This window comes from Microtus pennsylvanicus, chromosome 3, assembly GCF_037038515.1.
Source record: "Microtus pennsylvanicus isolate mMicPen1 chromosome 3, mMicPen1.hap1, whole genome shotgun sequence".
Taxonomy (NCBI): domain Eukaryota; kingdom Metazoa; phylum Chordata; class Mammalia; order Rodentia; family Cricetidae; genus Microtus; species Microtus pennsylvanicus.
In genome coordinates, this window is record NC_134581.1 from 17,803,874 (window position 1) to 17,827,653 (window position 23,780).

The 23,780-nt window shown below is 43.8% G+C and overlaps 1 protein-coding gene across 1 annotated transcript in view; it reads left to right on the top strand.

The window, feature by feature from the left end:
- Col6a5 (collagen type VI alpha 5 chain) overlaps nt 1-23,780 on the top strand; it is a 95,042-nt gene that overhangs the window by 57,851 nt on the left and 13,411 nt on the right. Inside the window, exons 31-36 of the mRNA XM_075964790.1 lie at nt 3,595-3,606; nt 4,175-4,662; nt 9,933-10,026; nt 10,532-11,179; nt 14,550-14,640; nt 17,271-17,479. Of these exons, the coding sequence (XP_075820905.1) occupies nt 3,595-3,606; nt 4,175-4,662; nt 9,933-10,026; nt 10,532-11,179; nt 14,550-14,640; nt 17,271-17,479 (1,542 nt within the window). The remainder of the gene's footprint in view (nt 1-3,594; nt 3,607-4,174; nt 4,663-9,932; nt 10,027-10,531; nt 11,180-14,549; nt 14,641-17,270; nt 17,480-23,780) is intronic.

Sequence of the window (23,780 nt, forward strand, 5' to 3'; positions counted from 1 at the left end):
TAAATCCTGGTACCACTGCCAGTGGCCCCTCAGTCTGCTCCAGCCATGAAACTGACACCCACACTCAGAAGGACCAGTTTGGTTCTATGCTTATTCCTTCCCAGCTGGAGCTGGTGAGCTCCCATTAGCTCAGGTAGACTATTTCAGGTTCACCCATCATGGTCTTGACCTCTTTGCTCATATTCTCACTCCACCCACTTTTCAACTGGACTCGGGAGCTCAGCCCAGTGCTCTGCTGTGGGTCTCTGACTCTATTTCTGTCAGTTGCTAAATGAAGGTTCTATGATGATATTTAAGATATTCATCAGTCTGACTACAGGGCAAGGCCAGTTTGGGCCCCATCTCCTCTGTTGCTTAGGGTCTTAGCTGGAGTCATCTACAAGTATTCCTGGGGATTTCTCTAGAGCCAGTTTTCTCGCTAGCCCCATAATGGCTCCCTCAATCAAGATAGCTCTTTCCTTGCTCTCTGTCTCTGTTCTTCCTTCATCTCGACTATCCTGTTCCCTCAAGTTCTCCTTGCCCCCTCCCCTTTTCTCCTACTCTTCGCCTTCCATCCTCCTTTCTCCTCCCACCCCTATGTTCCCAATTTTGGCAGGTGATCTTGTCTATTTTGACTTTCCAGGTGTATCTATATATGTTTTTCTTAAGATTAACCTTGTTACTTAGCTTCTCTAGGATCATGAACTATCCTTTGTTTATAGCTAATATCCACTTATGAGTGAGTACATGCCATATTCATCTTTTGGGGTCTGGGTTACCTCACTCAGAATGGTGTTTTCTAGTTCCATTTATTTGCATGCAAATTTCAAGATGTCATTGTTTTTTTTTACTGCTTAGTAGTACTCTAATGTGTAAATGTGCCACATTTTCTTTATCCATTCTTCAGTTAAGGGGCATCTGGGTTGTTTCCAGGTTCTGGCTATTACAAATAATGCTGCTATGAATATAGATTAGACACCAAAATTCCAAATAATCCAATTAAAAAATGGGGGTACAGAACTAAACAGAGAATTCTCAACAGAAGAATCTCAAATGGCTGAAAGACACTTAAGGAAATGTTCAACATCCTAGCCATCAGGGAAATGCAAATCAAAACAACTCTGAGATACCATCTTACACCTGTCAGAACAGCTAAGATCAAAACCACTAATGATAGATAGCTTATGCTGGAGAGGATGTGGAGTAAGGGGCACACTCATTCATTGCTGGTGGGAATGCAAACTTGTGCAACCACTTTGGAAATAAGTATGGCGATTTCTCAAAAAATTGGAAAACAACTTACCTCAGGATCCAGCAATACCACTCTGGGCATATACCCAAAAGTTGCTCAATCATACTACAAAGACATTGGCTCATAAGGTGTTATGCAATTAGGAAGAGACAATATGCATATTGGAGATAAGACCAGCTCAGGGGCTCATGAAGTAGCTCCATTATTGATATGACAACAATAAGCAAAATGATGGGGGGGCAAAGTACTCAAGGGATGGACCCTGGGATGTAGATTTAGTTGATTAATTACTTAATTATTTAGATATTGGAGCCACTCAGTGTGGGTGGTCCCTGACACCACAGAGATAATGATGCTCCCAAGGCTGTGAAACTAGAGACAGAGCTGAAGGGATGAATTCAGGAAGGTGAGAATGGAGAAGGGTCAAGGTACACAGAATGGAGTCCCAAATCTTTGAAAAAGGAAGTTGTCAGAGAGGAAGATCCGAGGTGTTGGGTAATAGCACCCATGTAAAAGCATGAGGACCTGAGTTCGGATCCCCGGCACCCACATAAACCACAGCTAGGCACTTTGTTGTGCACATAGCGGGCACACCACAGTTGTGCACATCTGTAACTCCAGCACTAGGGGTGTTAGAGAAAGAGAATCAAAGAGCTTGCTGCTGGCCACCAGCCTGAAAAAAAAAGCGAGCTCTAGGTTCATTAAGAAGACTCATTCCCAAAGAACAAAGATAAGGTAGAGAGCAATAAGAGAATAGTTCTCCCTACTCGACTCCCCCCATCAGCTTCTGCATGTGCATGGGTGAGTGTCCCTGCACATATGCATGTGTGCATGCATGTAGGAGATCAGGAGGAAGGGTTAGTATGAAAGACCTTAAGAGCTAGAAGTCTCTTCAGCACAGGAGAGGAGGCAAGGAAGAGCAGTGACGGGGCGATCAGTCTCTCTAGGCATTGCCAGCTCCCCAGGGAGACCGGGATGAGAGGAGGGGGTTGTTCCTACAGAGTTTGAGATTTGGAGAGAGTTTCCCCAGCATTGACTAAAAGGAGTCAGCCTGTAATTAGCTGGAGAAGGGTAGGTGGGTTGCATAATCTGGGAGAGAGAATGGGTTAGCACTGAGCTCCCACTTATAGAATGGAGATAAAAGTTGGGTGGCAGGCCTTAGTGGGCTGCTGTAAGGCATCGCCAAGGCTATGTTGAGGTTGAATCCTGGTCTCGCATCTGCGCATCCCCTGTCCTGCACCAGCTCTCTTTCACCTAGGGACTAGTACCATGTTCTAAACGGGCAGCTGGGACTCTCCCTTGAGGATAACATTAATTTAGGAATATGGGGCAGGGGAATGATTGATTATAGAACAGGAGGCTGCAAATGGTTAGTGCTTTGAAGGGAGCCATAGAAAGAGAATTCGAGGAAAATAAATAAACGCACTAAGCAAAAGTGAAGTGATTTCTCCCAAAGTCACCCCACTTTGTAGACTCAAACCTAGCTGGCCTCACAAAGTCAATACATGGAAAGCTGTTTTCAGCCTTGGGATAGGGAGGAGGTTGTAGGTTACACATGTGCTCGATGGCTGTAGGGATCTCAGTGACCACAGGGTGAAGATAAACTCTTGGTGTTAGGAGGGTTACCATGAGGGCTTGTGTACCATGGACGTTGGTTTGTTGCCAGTGTTAATGAACTCAAAACAAAAAAAGAGGAAGATTGGGATGATTCATTTGCTTCCCAGGAGGAGACTATCAGGCCTGGGATTTCTTAAAGATCCTCCAGCACTTCCCTTGATGTGCCCGAGAGTTACAGTTAGACCAGATGCTGCTCTTCTCACAGAAATCCTGGGGGAAAGCTCTGGGAGTGAAAAATAGCTGTATTTTTAATCAGAGACAAAGTTTATCTGAAAACCCCCACCCCCACAGTTCTACAAATAGAGATTCCCAAGGCATTCATCAGGAAAGAAAATCAGACACCATATTTTAGCCTTGTGTTGCTGAATGAGTCTCCAAAGGCTCTAAGATGAGAGACAAAGCAAATTGGATTTCAGCTATCTGGCCATTTAATCAGAGCCTCATCTAGTTGGCTTCTACGACAAGCCATCAGCCTTTCAACTTCAGCTGCAATTCTGCTGAAGTCAGCCAGCTCTGGTTCACAGGGGCATGGTCAGAAATGCTCCCAAATCAGCACAGCTCTGTGGATAGCTCCCTGGTCTTTTAACCATGGCTCCCCGAAACTTAAAACTAGCCTCATTTCAAGTGAGAACCCAGATCTTCAGTTTGGTTGGAATACTGTTGTTTAGATTATTATTTTTTTGGTTCATGTTCCAAAAGCATAATTGATTCATCTCTTTGTCTTCTTTTTCCTTTTTTCAAAACAGCCTGTTGGAAAGGTGAGTGTTCTGTGTTCTGTTCTTGATAAGACCAATTTGAAGAAAGCCCTCCTTTCCCAGGAAGAAAGGACTTCCACCTTTATGTAGACTTTTCTCTTTTACTGGTGACTGTACCTGTTAGTGTACATGGTCAGCAGTGACCCTGCTGCCCCTCACTATTGTTCTGTCTAGGGCCTATCCCAGTTTTCTACTCATTATTTACAGAGTAGCTCCTGACCTTCTAGAAGTCAGGATGGACTGGAGAGTCAGGAAACAGGGTTCTAACTCATCTATACGGTCCCCCATCAGTGCTGGCTTCTTGGATGTGCTCAGGGTTCTGCCTCCCCCTGACCCACATCCCCACCTGTCATTCCACCAAGTGCTGCCACGTATGAACCTTACCCTGCCTAGAGCTGGTCTTGTTAGGACCTAAACTGCAGTAAGGATGCCTGAGTCCTTAGATCCCTGGATGACATCACCACTGTCGCCTGGTATTTACTGTGTCTGAACCAACTTCACTGGGGTAGAGGGTATGGGATAGCTGTGACTTAGTGAGATCTTTGAATAGTTTTCCATTTTCTTTTCATAGAAAAGTGTCCCGTGTATCCAACAGAGCTGGTATTTGCTCTGGACCAGTCCTCTGGAATCACAGAAAGGAGATTTAATGAAACAAGAGACATCATCACGTCCATTGTCAGTGACCTCAACATCAGGGAAAATAACTGTCCTATTGGAGCCCGGGTTGTTGTGGTTTCCTATGACTCAGACACCAGCTATCTCATCCGTAGGTCTGACTACCAGAGCAAGAAACATCTCCTTCAGCTTCTTTCCCAAATAAAATACCAAGTCCCCCAGAAAGCCAGGGACATTGGCAACGCGATGAGGTTTGTGGCCCGCAATGCTTTCAAGCGGACATCGTCAGGATCCAACGTCAGGAGAGTTGCGGTGTTCTTCAGCAATGGCCAGACAGCCAGCAGAGAGTCCATTCTCACGGCCACCATGGAGTTCAGTGCCCTGGATATCAGCCTTGCCGTCTTTGCTTATAATGAAAGAGTTTTCCTTGATGAGGCCTTTGGGGTAAGAATCTCCCTCGTTCATGTTAAGATGGTAACACAGGTCAGGCAGCATGACAGTGACACAGAGTCAGGGTGGCAGAGTGGTCTCTTCATCCCCCTTGCAGTTCCTAAAGAGTCAGCAGCAGGAGCGATAGTCTATCTGACCCTGCTACGTGCCGGGCCCTGGAGCTAGAGCGTCACGTACATGCTCCTGTGTTCACAAATCATGGATGTGGACACATGTGCAGAGAACGGAGGCCTGGAGAATTCTAGGGAGAGATTCATTTCTTCACAGCTACCAAGTGCCTAACCAAGATATTAGCTCGGGTCCCTCCGAAATAAAAGTGCAGAGTGGGCATTCTGCTGGCCCTCTGTCATCCCGTACTTCTTGGAATAGCCACCTGCTCACTGTTGCCTACCAGACAAAGACGCGTAACCTGTAACGGAGAAAGCTCAGGGGAGCTCTGAGTTCCTAAAATGGTACAAGATATTTAATATAGATGAGCATTTTCCTCTAGAGTAGCTCTTTCATTTTTGGACCTGCTATGTTAAAGCAATCATGCCTCTTCCATCTTGCTTTCTTATCCAAAGCAAAACAATCTATGAAAATCCAAAACTATAGATCCTTTTTGTTTATCATCCGGTGACTTTCAAGTGTGTTGATCGCTTGTGAGACACATGTGTGTTAGCATCCTCATAACTGACATAGCACCTGACAGGAAGTGACTTAAGGGACAGAGGGTTCATTTTGACTTACAGATCTATAGGGATGCAGTTTGTGTGGTGGGGAAGCATGAGGCAGCAGGTCACCATGGCGTCTGCCGTAGGAAGAGCAAAGATGACAGGAAATGGGGTCCAGCAGCAAACATAAGACCTGCCCTCAGGAACTGATTTCTTCCAGCAAGGTTCCACCTCCTAGAGGTCCAACAGCCTTGCAAAGCAGCGCCACCAACTGGGGGCCATATGTTTAAACACAGAGCCAGTGGAGACCATCCCACATCTACAAGAGGCTTCTGGAGCTGGGTGAAGCCATCTCATTGCTCAGGAGGCTATGAAGATCTCTTCATAAGCATGCATTGCTGGGCAGTGGTGGTGCATGCCTTTAATCCCAGCACTTGAAAGGCAGGGGCAGGCGGGTCTCTGGGAGTTCAAGGCCAGAAAAAAAAGTGAGAGGGAGTCAGCTTGCTACACACACACGCGCGCGCACACTCATGCACACATGCATACAACACATTCACAAATGCATGGACATGCACACACATGCATGAATACATGTATTTATGCACATGCATACACATTCATGCATAATGCATGCACACACACACTCCCCCCCCATACACATACATTTTCTAGAAGTAGGAACCACAAAAGTCGCTGATAAAACAGATCTTAGAAGTCAAGGTCCCCTGGTTTCTCTTTTTAGGCTTTCCTGCCTGCTTAATTTTGCTCTCTGGAAGAAATAAGTGACATCTCTGCTCTGAGAACTACATCTAATTCTAGAACAGGAGAAATCTGAAGGATATCAAATTCAATTTATAGCCTGATGGGGCCTTGCCCAAACCCCATGGAGGCCTCACCTGGAAGCACTCGCAACTGTTCCTATAGAGAACTACCCCAGTGATATTTCTTATCACTCTGCTATCACCAGATAACACGCTAGCCATGTGTCATCTTGAGCCGCGCTCCCTCCGGTCACTTCATGTGTGCCTCTGTGTGCCTCTCCATCCAGAATGCCTTCCTCCTCTCCCTTAAGCGCTCTCTGTGTAATTTGTAACTTTGGAGTTCTATGCATGTTTTAAATAGTTTGCCATTATGAGAGGCTGGAGAGATGGCTCAGAAGTAAACCGCATGTAATATTCTTACAGAGGACCTGAGCTCAATCCATGACACTCGTGTCAGATGCTTCCAAACACCTGTTACTCCAGCTCCAGGGTATCAGGTGCTTCTGAGTCCCACAGGCATCTATGATCAGGACCACATGCCCATACACACAGATACACACCCATACATATAATTAATATCATAAAAATATTTTTACTGATGCGATAAAGAATATCCTATTATTATAACTATTTCTATATGGAGATAAACATTTTTGTGTGGTTTTGGGCAGTTTCACTTTTCTGAGCCACCTCACACTATTCGATTTTCAAATCACTTCTTTTGACAAATCTATTGGAAAACGCTACCTCATCTTTATCTCTGTGCTTTACCTCAGTTGGAAACTAAATTTGCAGCATCCCCCTGATGTTCCGGAAATGTATAAAAACGTTGCAAGTTTTAGAAATCTGTTCTTCTCTGCGGAGTTTCCTCTTGTGAGCTGAGCTGGGCAGAAAGAACAGATATTGAGCACCCAGGCATTCTCCTAATGCGTTACAGTTTCATTCTCGCTGGAGGCTCTCTGTCTGCTCTAGACCATTCGCTCCCTTCTGCCAAAGCCTTCTAATCAAGAGGGGAAAGATGTCATTTTCCTGGTCCAGCTGCTCACTTTAGTGATGACCCTATTTCTTAGCTCCCTATACAGTGATTTCTCAGGGAAAATTGCCTGTTTGCTGTTCACAGCACCTCTTCTCACATTCTCTCCCCCCCTCCCTTCATGCTATGTTGCTGAAGTTGAATTCATGGAGTCTAGAAATGATCTTTCTTCACCGTGCTGGAGGCTGGGGCCATGCACAGGCCATTGCCTGGCTCTTGCATTCTTTCTTGAGCAAATCCTATTCACGGTTTTATTCCTGCTCCTGCCCCCAGAGCGCTCTTTCCAGTCAGCAGTGTTCTCAATACTTCTGTACTTAGGGGCTGGTTCCCACACTCCACCCACATTATTTATTAGCAATGTTAAGACAACTGTGGACCCTGCATTTTCTTGGAAACACTTTTCCCCACTGACACCTTACATGAACAAATGTCCACTCACCTCAAATAGGACACCAGTGACAGACAGAAGTAACAACTCACCCAAGTCCAGCATAGTGAACCAATGAGTTTATTGGACTTACTTACGGGTATACGTGGACATGTGAGGGCTGCGGCAGTATGAATTAAAAACATGTCCACTATAGGTCAGAATTTGGATCCTTGGGCCCCAGCTGGTGACACCGTTTGGGGAGGCTATGAAGCCTTTAGAAGGTACGGCCTTGCTGGAAGGAAGCCTATCAATGGGTTGATTTGGGAACTTATACCCTCACCCCACGTGTAGTTTGCTCCATCTCCTTTTAGGGTTGGGAGACGATCTCTCAGCCTCTTGCTCCTGATGCCTTTCTCCTGCTTGCAGCCGTGTCTCCTCACCACTGTGGACTCTCACCCTCCGGAACCACCAGCTGAGGAATTGTCTTCCTTCTCTAAGCTGGTTTTGGTCATGGTATTTTTATCACAGCAACAAAACGTAACTAATCCAATGGCTTAGGCCCAAGAGTGTGGGTGAAGGCTTGCGTACAGGTGCACGGGTGAAGGATTCCTTAGAGGAGTGTGGGTGTCACCCAAACCGCTGCATTGCGAAGCAGTTTCATCCAGATGTGGACGACCCCTCCCCCATGACTGCATAGATGAGGTCCGTATTCAGTTAATGGCTCACTTCCTACATAGCTAGCACATCCCACAACCATAGGCTGGACAGAATTACATACTGTTGGAGTAGGTAATGAGGACAGAAGTGTCTAGAATCTCTGGTGAGGGTCTAATGACCCTCTGTCCCCCACTTGCTCCTATGAGGAAAGTCAAGCGGTCCAACCCTGCAGATAGTCCTTTGTGAGTAGTCACAGCTGTTCTGATTAGGATGGCAATGAGTGTTACACTGAAGCTCAGCCTTCCACAGGTCTCCTCTTCTTGTCTGTTCTCTTACCTCATTGGCTGTCCCCTCTCAGTTTCTCTTTCTCTCTCACTTTCTAGGTGAATTTCATTTAAACAGTACCTAGTATTTCCCACCCTCACTACCCTACTCCATTTTCAAGGGAAATAATTGTTTATTTCAATATCCCTACCATCAAAACTGTACCTATAACATTGATGGCATCCAATCCATATTTGTTGGATCCAATCCATATTTGCTGAATCCAATCTATATTTGTTGGATGTGTGAATAAATGAAGGCAGAGCATGTGGTTCACTCCTGTGAACCAATTTCCTTGGGTCACCAAGTGAGCATGTAGTTTTTAGATGTGGGACCGAAAACAGTCAACTGTTGAGTAAAGCCCAAATGCCCAAGTTCATAAGAGAGAAACAACATATAACTTCCATTCTAAGGTTAAAATGATTACAAGTATGTTCAGACACGCAGCACTTTAAAGAAGGGCAGAGGATGTGGCTTTTATAACCCTTCTGTGATCTGAGGGAGGGGGAAAGCAATCCTGAGCCTTGCTGTGGGTTGTGGGCTAGCCTCATCACCATCTGGATGTTCCTTTCATTGTGATAACAGCATCTGCTTTGCATGGGACCATAAAAATAAATGTCCCCAAATTAGTATTGACTCAGTGAATTAATGAATGACTGTTGAATATTGCTCATTTTGATGAACATTAAAGCAAAATCAGTAATCAAGCACAGAACGAGAATGAGGGTAGCTGCTGTGGAATAATCCTTCTGTACACTGTGGAAATGTGTTGCTCTCATTGCTAATAAAAAACTGACTGGCCAATGGCTAAGCAGAATTTTGGGAGAAGAAAAGATGCTGGGAAGGAGGAAGGCAGAGTTGGGGGAGTTGTGAGCAAGGCACAGATAAAGCAGGAGATGGACATATCATGCTGAAAGAAGGTACCACCATGAGGCAGACGGTAGATGAGAAATATGGGTTAATTTAAGTTATAAGAGCTAGATAATAACAAACATAAGCTATTGGCTGAGCTTTTATAATTAATATTAAGTCTCTGTATGGTTATTTGGGGAGCAGCTACAGATAATCATGGGAGACACAATGGAGGAGTTATGAACAAGAATTTTGGATAAGCACCACGTCTTCAGTCTATTGCCATTTGAAATAAACTTCATTGGAGTTTATGATTGAAAAGGTTCATGGGACATCAGGAAGTTGGAGCTTTTTGATGGGATGCAATAGAAGTAGCATCATCACCTGAAGTGACTGATATAAACCTACCCATGAACATTTTCTGAAGGACCCAACTTTATAAGCTGCTGATTTGTGTATCCTATCAAGGATTGTGCAAAGTAATAGTGATAGCAGACATTTTTCAAACTTTCCTCATGATGAGTACATAATAATAATTTCTCAATAAAGGCTAAAATTGTACAAAGAGCATTTGTTTATTGTTTTTTCAATTTCAATTTCATTTTTTTTTCCAGTTTGATGACACTGGGACATTTCAGGTGATTCCGGTTCCTCCAGTTGGGAATTATGAGCCCCTGGAAAGGCTTCGGCGCTGCACACTTTGCTACGGTAAGACCACTGGGGAAGGTTAGGTTGACTGTGTAGGAGGTTTAATGTCTTCCTAGGGAGTTATTGAACTGGGCCTTCATGGGAGATTTCTATTTATGATGGTTGGTTCTATTTTTAAGTTTTAGAAAATGCACTATGTCAGAATTCCAATCTCTAATGTTTATAGAGTTTCTGTAGAATGTGAGAACTGGGTTTGGGAACTACCTGCCTGGTGTAGTGTTTCCTAGGATAGTGTTTAGTTTGTACTGAGAGCCTCTAGACCTTTGAAAATACTTTCTTCGGGAGTTTGGACATGATTGTGAACTTCAGGGGCACATGCTGCCTAAATCTGTCTTTACCATAGACCCCTGATACTAGCTGCTAGTTGCTACTTACTCAGACATTGAGCACTTCTTATTCTTTTAAGTGCTGTGAAGTAGAAGTATTGATATGATCATAAATGCTTAGAAGCTCTCAGTATCTTATGCTAACATGGATCCCATGATGTATCTCTGTGTGTTTTCAGACAAGTGTTTTCCAAATACTTGTGCAGAAGAGACTTTCTTTCCTGAAAATTCATACATGGATGTAGCCTTGCTCTTAGACAATTCCCGTCATATAGCCAATGATGACTTCCAAGCCATGAAGGCATTGGTGAGCTCAGTGATTGACAACTTCCACATCACTTCAAACCCTTCAGCCTCGGACAGGATTGCTTTGCTGAGCTATTCTCCCTCAGAGAATTCCAGAAAGAAGAGCAAGGTGAAGACAGAGTTTGAGTTTACAGCCTACGACAACCAAGCCATCATGAAGAACTACGTCCACACTTCCATCCGACAACTAAATGGAGATGCTGCTGTTGGTCTTGGCCTGCAGTGGGCCATGGAGAATCTCTTCCCAGGAACCCCCAATCCAAGAAAACACAAGGTCATCATTGTGATTTCAGCTGGAGAGAATCATGAGGAGGAGGAATTTGTGAGGACGGTATCTTTGAGGGCCAAATGTCAAGGCTATGTCATATTTGTGGTTTCTCTGGGCTCCATGCAAAGAGATGAGTTGGAACAGTTAGCCAGCTACCCACGCGATCACCATCTGATACAGCTTGGGAGGATGCACAAGCCAGATCTGAATTATATTGTGAGGTTTCTGAAGCCATTTGTATACTCTGTCAGACGTAAGTTATTATTTGGTTATTTTCTTTTTGGAATAGTATTTGTATTTGGTAGTAGTATCCATAACCTAAGATCAATATCATGAAGTCTATAATGAATTCAAATATATAAATTAGGTAGTGATTGGGGCCAAAGGTGGAAACATATCCTGAACATAACCTGCTTATGCCTTGGGTGTAAGATCACGGTGAGACCTTGCTATGGTATCTCTTGCCAGAATCTGTTCAGTGGAAAACACAGAGTGACTGGTGGTAGTCTTCTGAGCTGTACTTGTTCAGCCCGAAGAAGTCCTCACAGCTCTTAGGAAGTAGAATTTGAGCGTTTAAATGAGTTTATTTTCTAATCTGGGCGCATAGTAGAGAACTGTGTGAGAATGTGATGACCGTGTCCCATAGGACTCCTAAAAACCTGGAGGCGGCTTCCTGTTCAGCAGGGTTAGGGTGGAGCCTGAGACTGTCTGTCACAGCTACCTGAGAGATACCAGTGTCGGGGGTCACAGATCATACATGGCTGCAGTCCTGTGTGCTTCAGTGTGTTCCCCTTTGGATACGGGCCAGCCGAGACTGACCAGCCGAGTTTGGAAATTGAGAGCAAGCACTGTAGATCTTTTAAAGGAAGCTGACAGTGATTGCTAGAGTATACAAGTGCATGGTCAGTGGACGGCATGTCATCAGAGAGGACAGAGAGCAATAGTGTCAGCCTGCCACAGTTTAGAACTGGCACCTCATCCGTTACCACAAACACTGGAAGAAAACACTTCCCTGGAGAAATAGTTTGTGTGTTCCCTCCTCTGTGTGCATGCATGCATGTGTGTGTATATGTGTGTGTGTACATGCGCATGTGTGTGGTGTGTGTGTGTGTGTGGTAATTTGCCTCCAGGAGATAGTTTGAAATGCCCCAGACAGGTTTTGATCTGATTCTTACAATTTTCATAGTGCTATTAATGTCAAGCAAGTAAAAGTTAGAGATGCTATTACCATCCTACAATTCACAGGATGGACAGCCAGCCCTTCCCTCCAAAAACAAAATAAAACCCAGCCCCCAAATACCAAGAACCCTTTGTTGAGGAACCCTTTGTGTTAGTCTGCCTAATACTGAATTAAATACCCGAGGCAATTAATTTATAAAGAGGATAGACTTGTTTCTGATCATGCTTGTGGAATTTACTGTCCAGAGTTGTTGTCTGAGGTTTCTGGGTGCCATTCTGTTGACTAAGGTTTTCTGTTCCCTACCCGGTTGTTGGGGTTTCCGTCCTGCCTGATTCCTGCATTAGTTAAGTCCCAAAGAAATCTCACAGAGGTATACATTAGTTATATATTGATTGGCCCATTAGCTCAGGCTTCTTATTAACTCTTATAACTTATATTAGCCCATTATTCTTGTCTATGTTAGCCATGTGGCTCGGTACCTTTTTAGTGAGGCAGTCATATCATGCTTTTTCTGTGGCTGGGTCATGACTGCACACTAGGACTTCCTTCTTCCCAGAATTCTCCTGTTCTCATTGACCCGCCTCTATTTCCTGTCTGGTTGTCTTGCCTATATGTCCTGCCTGGCTACTGGCCAATCAGCGTTTATTTAAAATATAATTGACAGAATACAGACTATTGTCCCACACCACAGAATCAGGTAGCCTGGTTGTTTGTGCCTTTGGCACATCATGGCTGGGGTATGGGGGAGAACAAATTTGTGTCCACAAGAAACTGGGAAACAAGACAGAGGAGAAGGGAAGGGGTCCTGAAGCTCTTTCATGGGTACGGCACAATGACTTAGGGACCTCCCATTAGGCTTACCTCCTAACGAGTAGGCTAGCTCCCAATAACTCTGCCCTAAACACCAAGTCTTAACCTCATGGATTTCTGGGAAACATTTATCTAATAGCACTGTCTTCTGGAAGATTCCACAAAATGGAGCTGAGCTTGTTCTTTCTGGGACTCTGTCAGGTTTAGAGTGAGGTTTGCACCCTCTGTTTCCCTTGTGTTGAGGGTGAACCCACAGCAGGACTAGTATTCCCAGGTGTATTCTCCACTGTAAGGAGGCCCCTGCCTGGCTCCTATGACTCAGATTCAACTGTTGAACCCATTGCCCATCCTCCTGGGCATGCTAAATTATTGCCTTTAAACCTAACATGGTCTCATGTGAATGTCACAAAGACAGATCAAAGCAATGCTTCCAAGCAAAGGCTGATACCAACCCTTCCACTGGATTAGAATTTTTTAGTAACCTTTTCATATATATAACACCATATGTCACAGGAACACCTGTGCAGTAGACTGCTGGGTCATCCCCAAACAGCTTCTCATCTGAAGGAGACTCTTATAAAAACTAAATATTTAGAATCTTAACTTCTTAACTAGAGGCATGTATGTCCATCATAATTCCGCACAGAGTGCTGCCCTCTGTGTCCTCCGGATGGCTGACGATGCAGTGGTTTGAATAGACTCAAAACACCCTGGATCTGGTCCTGCTGGGCTGGGCAGTGAGTTAGTTGCAATTGAGCTAAACTGATGTTCGTTGACTCCCACCTTGCCCGTCTTTCTGAACACATTTCATTGGTTGCAGTTAAATGGTTGCTCTTGCAACTTCTGGTCCTTTGATAACTTTTCCCCAAAGTGCCAGCCCCAGATCTGTTCTTCATTTATGCTTTTCTGTATACAGAGGCAACAGCGGTGTCCTGCTTCCTCCTTCCGCCAATAGCCATTGGCAAATGGAGTCGTTTAGAGACATAGTCTCATTTCAGACAAATAGGAAGAAAAGCGTATCCCAGAATCAGAGAAATAAAACTATGAGATGCTTTCTTAGATCTTCAATAACCAAGGGCCTTGTTTCATTAAAATTTGTTTTCCTGAATGAGAGGGAAAATTATAGACCACAGCACTGTGCAGCCTGCAGGCAGTACGGAGAGATTAAAGAGATGTATTGTGTTGACAGTAAGTTAAAATCCTTTTTCTCATAGGAAATCAGGGTTTATTGGAGCAGAAGCAAAGAAATAATATCATGGAATAAGATAGCGTCTTTTCTTTGTTTGAGCTAGTAGTTTTAAGTCTGGGAGAAAAGGCCTCAGAGAATCAGGATGGATTGCCTCTCAGATTGTGTTAGCACGGGCATGCAGCACTCACGAGACCCCACGTGACAATTAACCCGTCCCTGAATACCTTGAGCGCCTTCCCATGATCCTAGTAATTCTCTGGCCGCTGAAGCTCGAGTTGTGAATGCCATTTCTAAAGTTGTCAGTGTTTTCCGTCTTCACTGCAGCCACGTTCTCTTGGAATGTGTCACTAACGTTTATTGCTTTGAGAGGATTCCTGTTGGGGTTCTCATTGCCCAGAAAACCCAATTTCTAGTTTTGAAATCAACTCTTTGTTCTTTCCCTAGGTCGCTTCAATCAGTACCCACCGCTGATGCTGGAGGGCGATTGCGGGCTCCTCAATATCGAGAGGGGAGATGCCCTGCACGGCAGCCTCCGGTGGGTAGCAGAGTGCCTACATTCAAGTGCTTGTTAATTGACTGGTGGGTGTGGAAGTGCCAGGGAAGGTTGTTAGGCAGAGGAAGCTACCAAGGTCTCTGAGGTAAAGGCTCTTCATGAATTCCACTTTCCCCAGCACCAAGCACCAAGCGCACTTTCCAGTCTGAAATTTTAAAACACCATCGTAAAATTCATTAAATCGTGCCTTTAAAGGGATGACTTTATTTGACTCCTGAAACAATAACACCTCACAGATTCTCCTCCGCCTCACTGCCCAGAGCCTCCCTCCTGCTCTCTGAGTTCTAGCTGCACTGGGCTGGTATGTGCCTCGTGGGAACTATGCTTTCCCCTCCCTGGTTTCTGGTCAGGCCTGGGATCCCACTCCTTCTCGGAAGGTCCCATTCATACTTTGTGGTGCTGAGTAAAGTGGTCCCTTCTTTGGAACTGGTATTTATCCCACACCTGTTCAACATCCACCTTATCTGGGTATGGTGCCACACTCCTGTAACCCCAGTTCTTTAGAAGCAGAGGCAGGAGAATTGTGAGTTCAAGGTCAACGGGGCTACATAGAAAGAAAGACCGTGTCATCTAAAGAACATCAACAGACAGTTCCCTCTTTGCATGCACCTTTTATACCTCTGCGAGGGCACTGTGACAGCCAGTCCTGGGGCCTTTTATATCTCTGCGAGGGCACTGTGACGGCCAGCCCCAGACCCTCCTCTCACTATGTCTAGATCTGCATCAGAGTCATGGGGCCTGGGGCCTTTTATACCTCTGGAGGGCACTGTGACAGCCAGCCCCAGATCCTTCTCTCGCTACGTCTAGATCTGCATCAGAGTCATGGTCAACCTCAAAGCATTCCACAGAAGACCTTCAATATGCTTGCACCTGCCAACACTTTTCCTTAATATTGTATCTTAAGTAAAAATACAACAATTCATTGGCTAAATCCAGCCCCTCAAAAACTGTGAGAATTGGGGATTGATTTTAGCTGGAGCTCCACTGAGCTTGGATCCCTCGCTATTGCTGGTCTTGGCCCATGGTTTCTTACTCCCTATCTCAGATTACATTTAGCAAGGCAGCTTCCTTGAGAAGATATGGCTTCTAGGTATCCAGAAATGACCAAAACTCATGCACGTTAACCCTCTTTTAAAGTCAGATTCCATTTATTTGGTAGTTTAGCAAGGCTGTGTCTAACAGCCAACCGCTAGGAAAGACAACATTAATGTCAAGTAGGGTGGTTCCCCTTGAATAAGCCGCAGACTTTTAAATAGGCTGCAGACAAGTTGCGTTGCTACTTGAGCATATACAAACACAAGCCTTGCTGTAAATACCATGACACTTGTGATCCTTACCCAATCGTTGAGTCTAAACAACTTTACACTTCAAGTCTAAAAGCAGACACAAACAGTCCCATGCTAATTTCATGCGGCATATGATTTTGTTTTTCTAAAGCTAAATATTTGAAGACCAAAGGTGTGTTATTTGGCAGATGCTGCAGATGCACCTGGGCCCAGCTGGCCTCTGTTGTTGCATGGCAGCCTGTTTTCTCTCTCTCTCTCTCTCTCTCTCTCTCTCTCTCTCTCTCTCTCTCTCTCTCTCTCTCATACACACACACACACACACACACACCAGACCATCATCTGTGCAGTGTGTCATGATGTCATCCAGCCTTTGTGGGTTGTGACAGTATTATTTCATATGTTACATTTATTTATTCTGCCCCACAGCTAAATAATGCTTCTGGATACCAAACACCAATATTAAACACAACTACAAATGCTGAATCAAAATGACGTTATCAAGAATATGCTTATATATGTTTTCTGTTATCATCTGAATAAAAATATAATTCTAAAATATCACAAAGAACTCCAACTGTCAATATAAGTGCTGGCCCCATTTCAAGATTCTCCTTGTAAGCTTATTCATCTCAGAACAGGGCTTTGTCCATTAATGTCCATTTTCTGTGGTAATTGGTATCGGTCTGAGGGGTAATAAGGTTGTTCCGGTGGCTGATTGATGAATGACTTCCTTGTCATTTATTGACAGCTCTGTGCAAATCCTTATTTCAAAGGAATATTTCATAGGTTATAGGTGAACGTGAGGAAAGGAAGGCTAAATGGAGATGAATTATTTGATTAAAATTACAGTAGAAATTTTTCAGAACTCAGTATTTTTCTTTTTTGTGTATGTATGTGTGTGCATATGTGTGTTTACTTGTGGGTGCACATGTATATGCACATGTGTGTGTGGCGGGCCAGAAGACAACCTTAGTTGTTGTTCCTCAGGTGTCATCTGCCTTGGACTTTGGTTTTGGTTTTGAGCCAGGCTCTCTCACTGGCCTAGGGTTCACTGTGCTGGCTGAGAGCCCCCGGGATCCTCTCGTCTTTTCCTCCTAGTGCTTGGATTCCAAGCAAACACCACTATGGTCAGCTTTATTGTGTGTATTCTTGGGGCTCAAACTCAGGTTTTAATGCTTGCAAACCAAGCACTTTCCCAACTGAGATATCATTCCCCCATTTCTTTAATAGGTAATTCAATAATTCAAGAAAGTACGTTTGGATATTTTATTTGCATCTTTCCAAATTACCTGGACTCAGCCTAAAACTTCCTTTTTCTTCATCTAGATTGGCTGCTAATCTGCATGAGGTCTCCGCAAGCAAGAGCAGCCTTCTTGGTCAAGAGCTGAGCCCTGGGAAAGACTCGTCTTTTATGTTGGAAGATCATGGAGGCGACCATTTGGTTTACATGGCAAACCAAATGCTAAAGCCAGAAACGCTAGTGAGTCACTATGAAAACGACCAGGGATCGGCAGCAATGGCAAGTCTCACGTCTGGTAAGAACATGGACCGGTAATGGAACATTTTAAGTCATCTGGAGGCTATCCTAGTAGGGAACTAAATACATGAAGGCTGGTATCTGAAGCAATTCTGGGCCTCAGTTCAGGCTGGTGCATCCAGTGTGACAGGCACTGCTAAGGGAATAGCGGGCATAAACTCTCAGAAGTATCCATGATGCACCGAAAGGAATTTAAGAAGTCTTCAGCGTATACAATTTAGAAAGTTTGTGTGATGCATTACAAGAAAGTATAGGGAATATCAGAGCAACGAATAGGCAAAAATAACTGTAAACACAGCCTATTGCTCCAGAATTTGTGCTTCTGTGAAGGGGTTTAAGCTTGATTTTTGAGACACCCAGAAATGACAAGTGCGTACAACTGCACCATCACTTGCTTTTAATAGTTTAGTGTCAAGATTTAGCAGTTTAAAACTGATATGTAAGATAATAACCACATGAAATATATACCGATATCTGTAGTTTCATTTGAAAATTGGAGGGGCTAGAGAGGTGACTCAGTGGCAGGGAGCACGTGTTGCTCTTGCAGAGGACCTGATCTTGATTCCCATTACCTGCACGGCAGCTCACAAACACCTGTAATTCCAGTTTCAAAGGGCTGGATGCCCTCTCCGGCATCTGCATGCACCGTACACGCATAATGTACAGGCATAGGCAAGCAAAATACCCATACACATAAAAGGCAAGACATATTTAAAAATAAAAACAAGTGAAATTTCAAACAGACTACTCAGCCACTCCGACTATGCATCTAGAATCTTACAAAATCATCATTTGGCCAGAATGTTGGCACTGAAGTATTTTATACAGTGCATCATATGTGTTGCTAGAATATACAAATACAAAAGAAAAACGGGTGAATTTCACACTATAATGTGGATTCTTAGCGGCTTCTTGGATAGCTCTACCCTTCCTTGGGTTTAACACTCATGTCCTCGTAAGCATTTCTTAATATAAGCGTTTGAACTTTTTTAAAAAAAAATAGCCAAACTAGTTTTTTTTAATTTACAGTGAAGAATTTAAAAGTCAATCAGTTATTAGTTGAACCATAAGATGTGCTAGCTTTAAAGAGACAGAGTAAACGTGGGCGTGTGCCATCCTGTGTTGTCTGTGCATTGAGCCCGCTTGTGATTTCATTAAAGCAGTTTTAAAGCCTTATGTAGGCATAGCCTGATCAAGAGAATTAGATCCCTGCTCTTTATAATGGATATTGTTGATTTTGTTTGTTCATTTAATGGTGAGGGGATTACAGTCGTCCTTGAGGCATAGGAATCCATTCTCATCTGGCTTATAAACTAGAATAAAATGCATTTTGGCCGAGTGTTAGAGTCGTTCGTGATGGCTTCGTTAGAGGTGAACATTTCCAAGTCTTGGAAATGGATCAGGGAATGCAGGCGAGAGAGGGAGAAGGAGGCTTCATTGCGCCATCATTGCTGACATAATGACAGCGATTCAAGAAGGGAGGGAAGGTTTTTCATTTGCCTTTCCAGATGTCTGAAAAATCCAGATGCTTGCAGCCATTGTGAGGTTCAGTCTGGTTGAAGAAATACCTGTTCACATCTCTAGCAGGAGGATCAGAAGGAAATAGTACCCCACCAAAGTTCTGAAGCATGTGGGGGACGTGGGGAATTCCCGTGGAGGACTGTGAAGGTTGTGGTAGCCTGGGGATAGTGTCTCAGACCTGGGGATGATATACTTATATCTTTATCCCATAAATAAGTCTGAGTCTCAAATCATATTCTCTCTCTATGTCTCTCTGTCTCTGTGTCGTCATCTCTTCTCTTCTCCCTTCTCTCCCCTCTTCTCCCCTCCTCTTGCACCTCTTGCATTCTCTCTCTCTCTCTCTCTCTCTCTCTCTCTCTCTCTCTCTCTCTCTCTCTCTCTCATCCTCTCAAATCTTGTGTAGTTGCAAAAAAAAAAAAATCTAAGAACTTTCTGTATGATGCGCTGTCCTTCCGGAGTCAGTTGTGATTCCAAACCTTTAGTCACTGAGAGATGAGTCTTGATAAGTTCCAGATGCATGGCATAAATTAGTTAATAACTTTGATGAGTATCTCCATATGCCGTGTTCATTACTCAATCATAATTAAATTCCTGCAGCTGATGGCTGACCTTTCTGTCCTTGAATGGAGAGGCTTGAGGGAGAGTCAGTGATCTTGGCCATTTAAAAATTGTAGAGTTCCCTGTGGACTCTTGCGTGTTGTATAGCACCCAGCACCCTCTTCCACAAGACACCCAACCACTGACTGGCCTGCCACCTCTCCCTCTGCAGCTTTTACCTGCCCAGGCTTGCTCCAGGTTCATCCTCAGTCCCACTCTATGGGGCTCTATGGATTTCCGCACGACTTGGAGTTTGAAATCACCTGTCTAAGGGACTCTCACAGTGAGGTTTCCGGCCCATGGCAGCAGCACCTGGGAACTCTCTAGAAATGCATCCTGCAAATGTTCCACCTAGACCTAGTTGATCATTAGTTTGAGTGGAGCCCCCAAAACAATGGATTTAAAATTTTTGTACATTCTTGGTTTGTTTATTATTTAGTTTGCATGCATGCATGCGTGCATGTGTGTGTGCGTGTGCATGTGTGTGTGTGTGTGTGTGTGTGTGTGTGTGTGTGTGCATGCTGCAATAACCATCGTGCAAGTGGAAGTCAGAGGAGAACTTGCAGGAGTGGGTTTTCTTATACTATGTGGGTTCTAAGGTTTTAACTGCAATGCCTGGAGCCCATCTTTATTGTCGCAGCCGAAGGGTGATTCTGGCATCTGGTATGAATAGAGGCCTACAGCATCTACAGCTGTCTGTTGCTGTCCCCACCATTACTCCAGGATATTAGTTTTTAAAAGTCCTCAAAGGCACCATAGAGTGACAATAAAATTTGAACATAAAACTTCAAACAATTTATCAAACTGAGCTCTCTCCAGTGCCGATGCATTCTTTGCCTTTCCCATAGGCATATTTGTTTTCAGAGCTTTATTCAATCGCGGGTCCTATTTTTCAAGTAATGTTATGTCTAATATTGTCCATATTGCTATAAACTATATACTGATTTTTTTCCTAAACACTCTCATAATGTCCCCTTCAGTGAATGAATATATTTAGCTATTGACCTCTTCTTGAACATGTAGTTTGATTTTAATTTTTTGCTGTCTCATTTTCAGCTTGAATATACATGAGCTTATACTTAAATCTGCATTTGATTGCAGAGTTGGCTTCAGCGCCATTCCTTGAATGTTGATTTGTTGGCGTTCTGTCTGTTGTCTCTCACCCTCTCATCATCTGCACCAAAGAGCTGATTTTTACTAGTGTGTGCCTTGTGGGTGCTGATGGCATCTCTTCATTTACAAATGATGAGTTATAATCATTCACCAAACTTGAAAATAAACTAAACCTCATCATTATTTTGGAGAGATATTTTCAAATAATTTTGGTGGTATGATTCTAGTATTTAAATTTTTTAATTTAATTAAAAAATGTTTTATAATAAACCTACTCAGGAACACAAAACACAGAGTAACATCATTAAAACCAAAGGGCAAGATGGTAGGCGGTTTGGGTAGCGATTTTCAGAGCCAGCAGTGCTTTTCCTCGGTGTTCCGGTCCTTTCTGCTGACTCCTGCTCTGGAGCACAAAATGGCTCAGAAGCGAAGAGCCATTTTGTGTTCATTCATCTAAGAGCTACCTAGAAAATTTGAATCTAAAAGAAACATTTGTCCTATCATTGGGGAAAAGGATGAAATCTGTTTAAAACTATTATTTCTACTTGGGCAAAAAAAAAAAAAAGCCAAGAAGTTCTCACAGGGAAAACAAGGGGAACTGTGCCGTTCCCTCTGCCTTCCCGGCCCTGGAACCCTCACCGGTGACCTCACCAGACAGAAGGGAGGACAGGCCTGGGCTGCTGCTGTGAAGAGGTTCAGGGAGTGCTGCCAAGCCTTCTGCAGATAAGCACACAAACACGGCTGAGCTGTTATTTCTGGGGGCCCCTGGGAGCGCATCTGTGGGGAAGTTGTTCCACCAGGCTGCATTTTTTTTTTCTTATCGAAATTCTGCAGAATTTTCTGTTACAAGAAGGATTTTTGTTGCCTATAAAGATTAAATTTGTGTAGTACCGTGGGTGTATTGTGAACTGTGGGAAAAATTCCATCCCCTCCGTCTGAAACCTTGTGAGATTGTACTGTCTTAGCGTGGTGTTTTATAGAGAGAAACCAAGGCCTGGAGAACTGGGATCGCTGAATTAACAGCAGACAGAAATAAGACGCAAACTCTTTTTGTGAAACAGGGTTTTTCTGTGTAGCCCTGGCTGTCCTGGAACTTGCTCTGTAGACCAGGCTGGCCTTGAACTCATAGAGATCCGCTTAACTCTACCTCCCAAGTGCGTGCGCCACCACCATCAGGCTAAGACTCAAATTCTCAGAAGTTCTCTATAACCACTGTTTTACAATGCCCACTGTTGAGGGAGGAGATAGGATAATTTCATTTAATTTATATCATGACTTACTTTTAGAAGAAAATATTCTCTCGTGGCTTCTATAAGAAGGAATACTAATGGACGGGAGACAGCGTTCCTCACATCAGACCCCTGGGCCTTTCTTGACCTGGCTAGTGTATGCCTTATTCTTTTTGCCTATCCTGCTGTTGGATGGCTTGTTCCTCTGAGGGAGTCAGACATGGAGACAGATCTGGGATTAGCTCCTGCCCTACTTCTTATAGGCTTTTCTTTCTTGACTGAATCATTGGCCATGTCCAAGCTTCAGTGTGCTCAGATGTGAAATGGGAGTAATGGAAATCCCATCCTTGTGTCAAAAGGAAGATTTGATGAGAGAAGACACGCGTGTAGAACTGAGCACCAGGCCTGAAGTGGCTACAACACTTGCTTTAGCACCAGAAAGTTGAAACAGAAAAGAAAGCATTGTTAATCTTATGGGTTGAATGTTGAGAATATGTTGAACTTGAAAAATTCCAGCTATACAGGGCTCTAGAGCAGGCAAAGCGGTTAAAGGGACTTGCTGCTCTTTCAGAGGACCTGGGTTTGCGAACCAACACTCATGTGGCAGTTCACAATCATCCGGCTCCAGGCCATCTTCTACCCTCTTCTGGCCTCTGTGAGCACCAGGTATGCACATGGTACACACACACACACACACACACACACACACACACACACACACACACACAGAGAGAGAGAGAGAGAGAGAGAGAGAGAGAGAGAGAGAGAGAGAGAGGAAGAGAGAGAGAGAAAGGTAGAATTTTTTAAAAAGAAATATCAAATATTGTTCACATGAATAGAACTCCATACGTAACTTAGCCTCAGCTTTATACATAGCCTATGAAATACCCATGATAAAGCTGAGGGGCAGTGGTATACACCTTTAATCCCAGCACTCAGGAGGCAGAGGCAGGTGGATCTCTGTGAGTGTGAGGCCAGCCTGGTCTACAGAGTGGGTTCCAGGACAGCCAGGGCTACACAGAGGAACCATGTCCAAGCAAGCAAACAAACATATATATATATATATATATATATATATATATATATATATATATATATATATATCCATGGCTAATTTTGGCACTGGTTAAATTCCAAGCCAGCCTACTAGGTAACTCACAAATGTCTTGTGATTCCCCACAAGTATTGTGACAGACAGCCATGCTGACTCATAGCGCACTCAATTTAGTCCAAAGGACTCATGCACCCAAGAGTCTCCCTAAATTTCCCTTCCACACCCACTCCCCCTGTCACTTGGCTCTATGGTGCACATCTTTGGGTAAAGTTAGGCTAATTTCCCCAGGGTGTTCTTCCTTGGAAATCTGACTATGTTATTCATTTCATCCAAGACTTGTGCATGATGGTGAGCCAGCTCTCCCAGCTCTGCCCTTTCAACTAACTGAACCACAGAACTAACTAACCACAGAACCGAAGGCGAGAGTTTAGTTCTGTTGACATTTTGTGAGAATATAGAGCATTGCTGAGAGCTGCGTGCATGTTATACTTAAGCTTCTGCCAGATTTTCTTGAAGGAGAAATATTTTTGAAGCCCAAGTCTCCCCAAATAACATGAATTTAGACTAAAAATAGAATAATCATACTTTGCGTTGGACTAAATTTTAGAATTTTCAAGGCACAACCATCTATATTTAGTTTCTTTGATTTTCATGAAAACCTTCTAAGCACAGAGGGAACTTATTTTTAGAGATTTTTTTGGTAGGTGGTTTGTGCCCTTTGAGAAAAGGATTTTTTGCTAGGTATTTGAGGGGAAATGAGATTTTAGTTTATTTATATAAAAAAA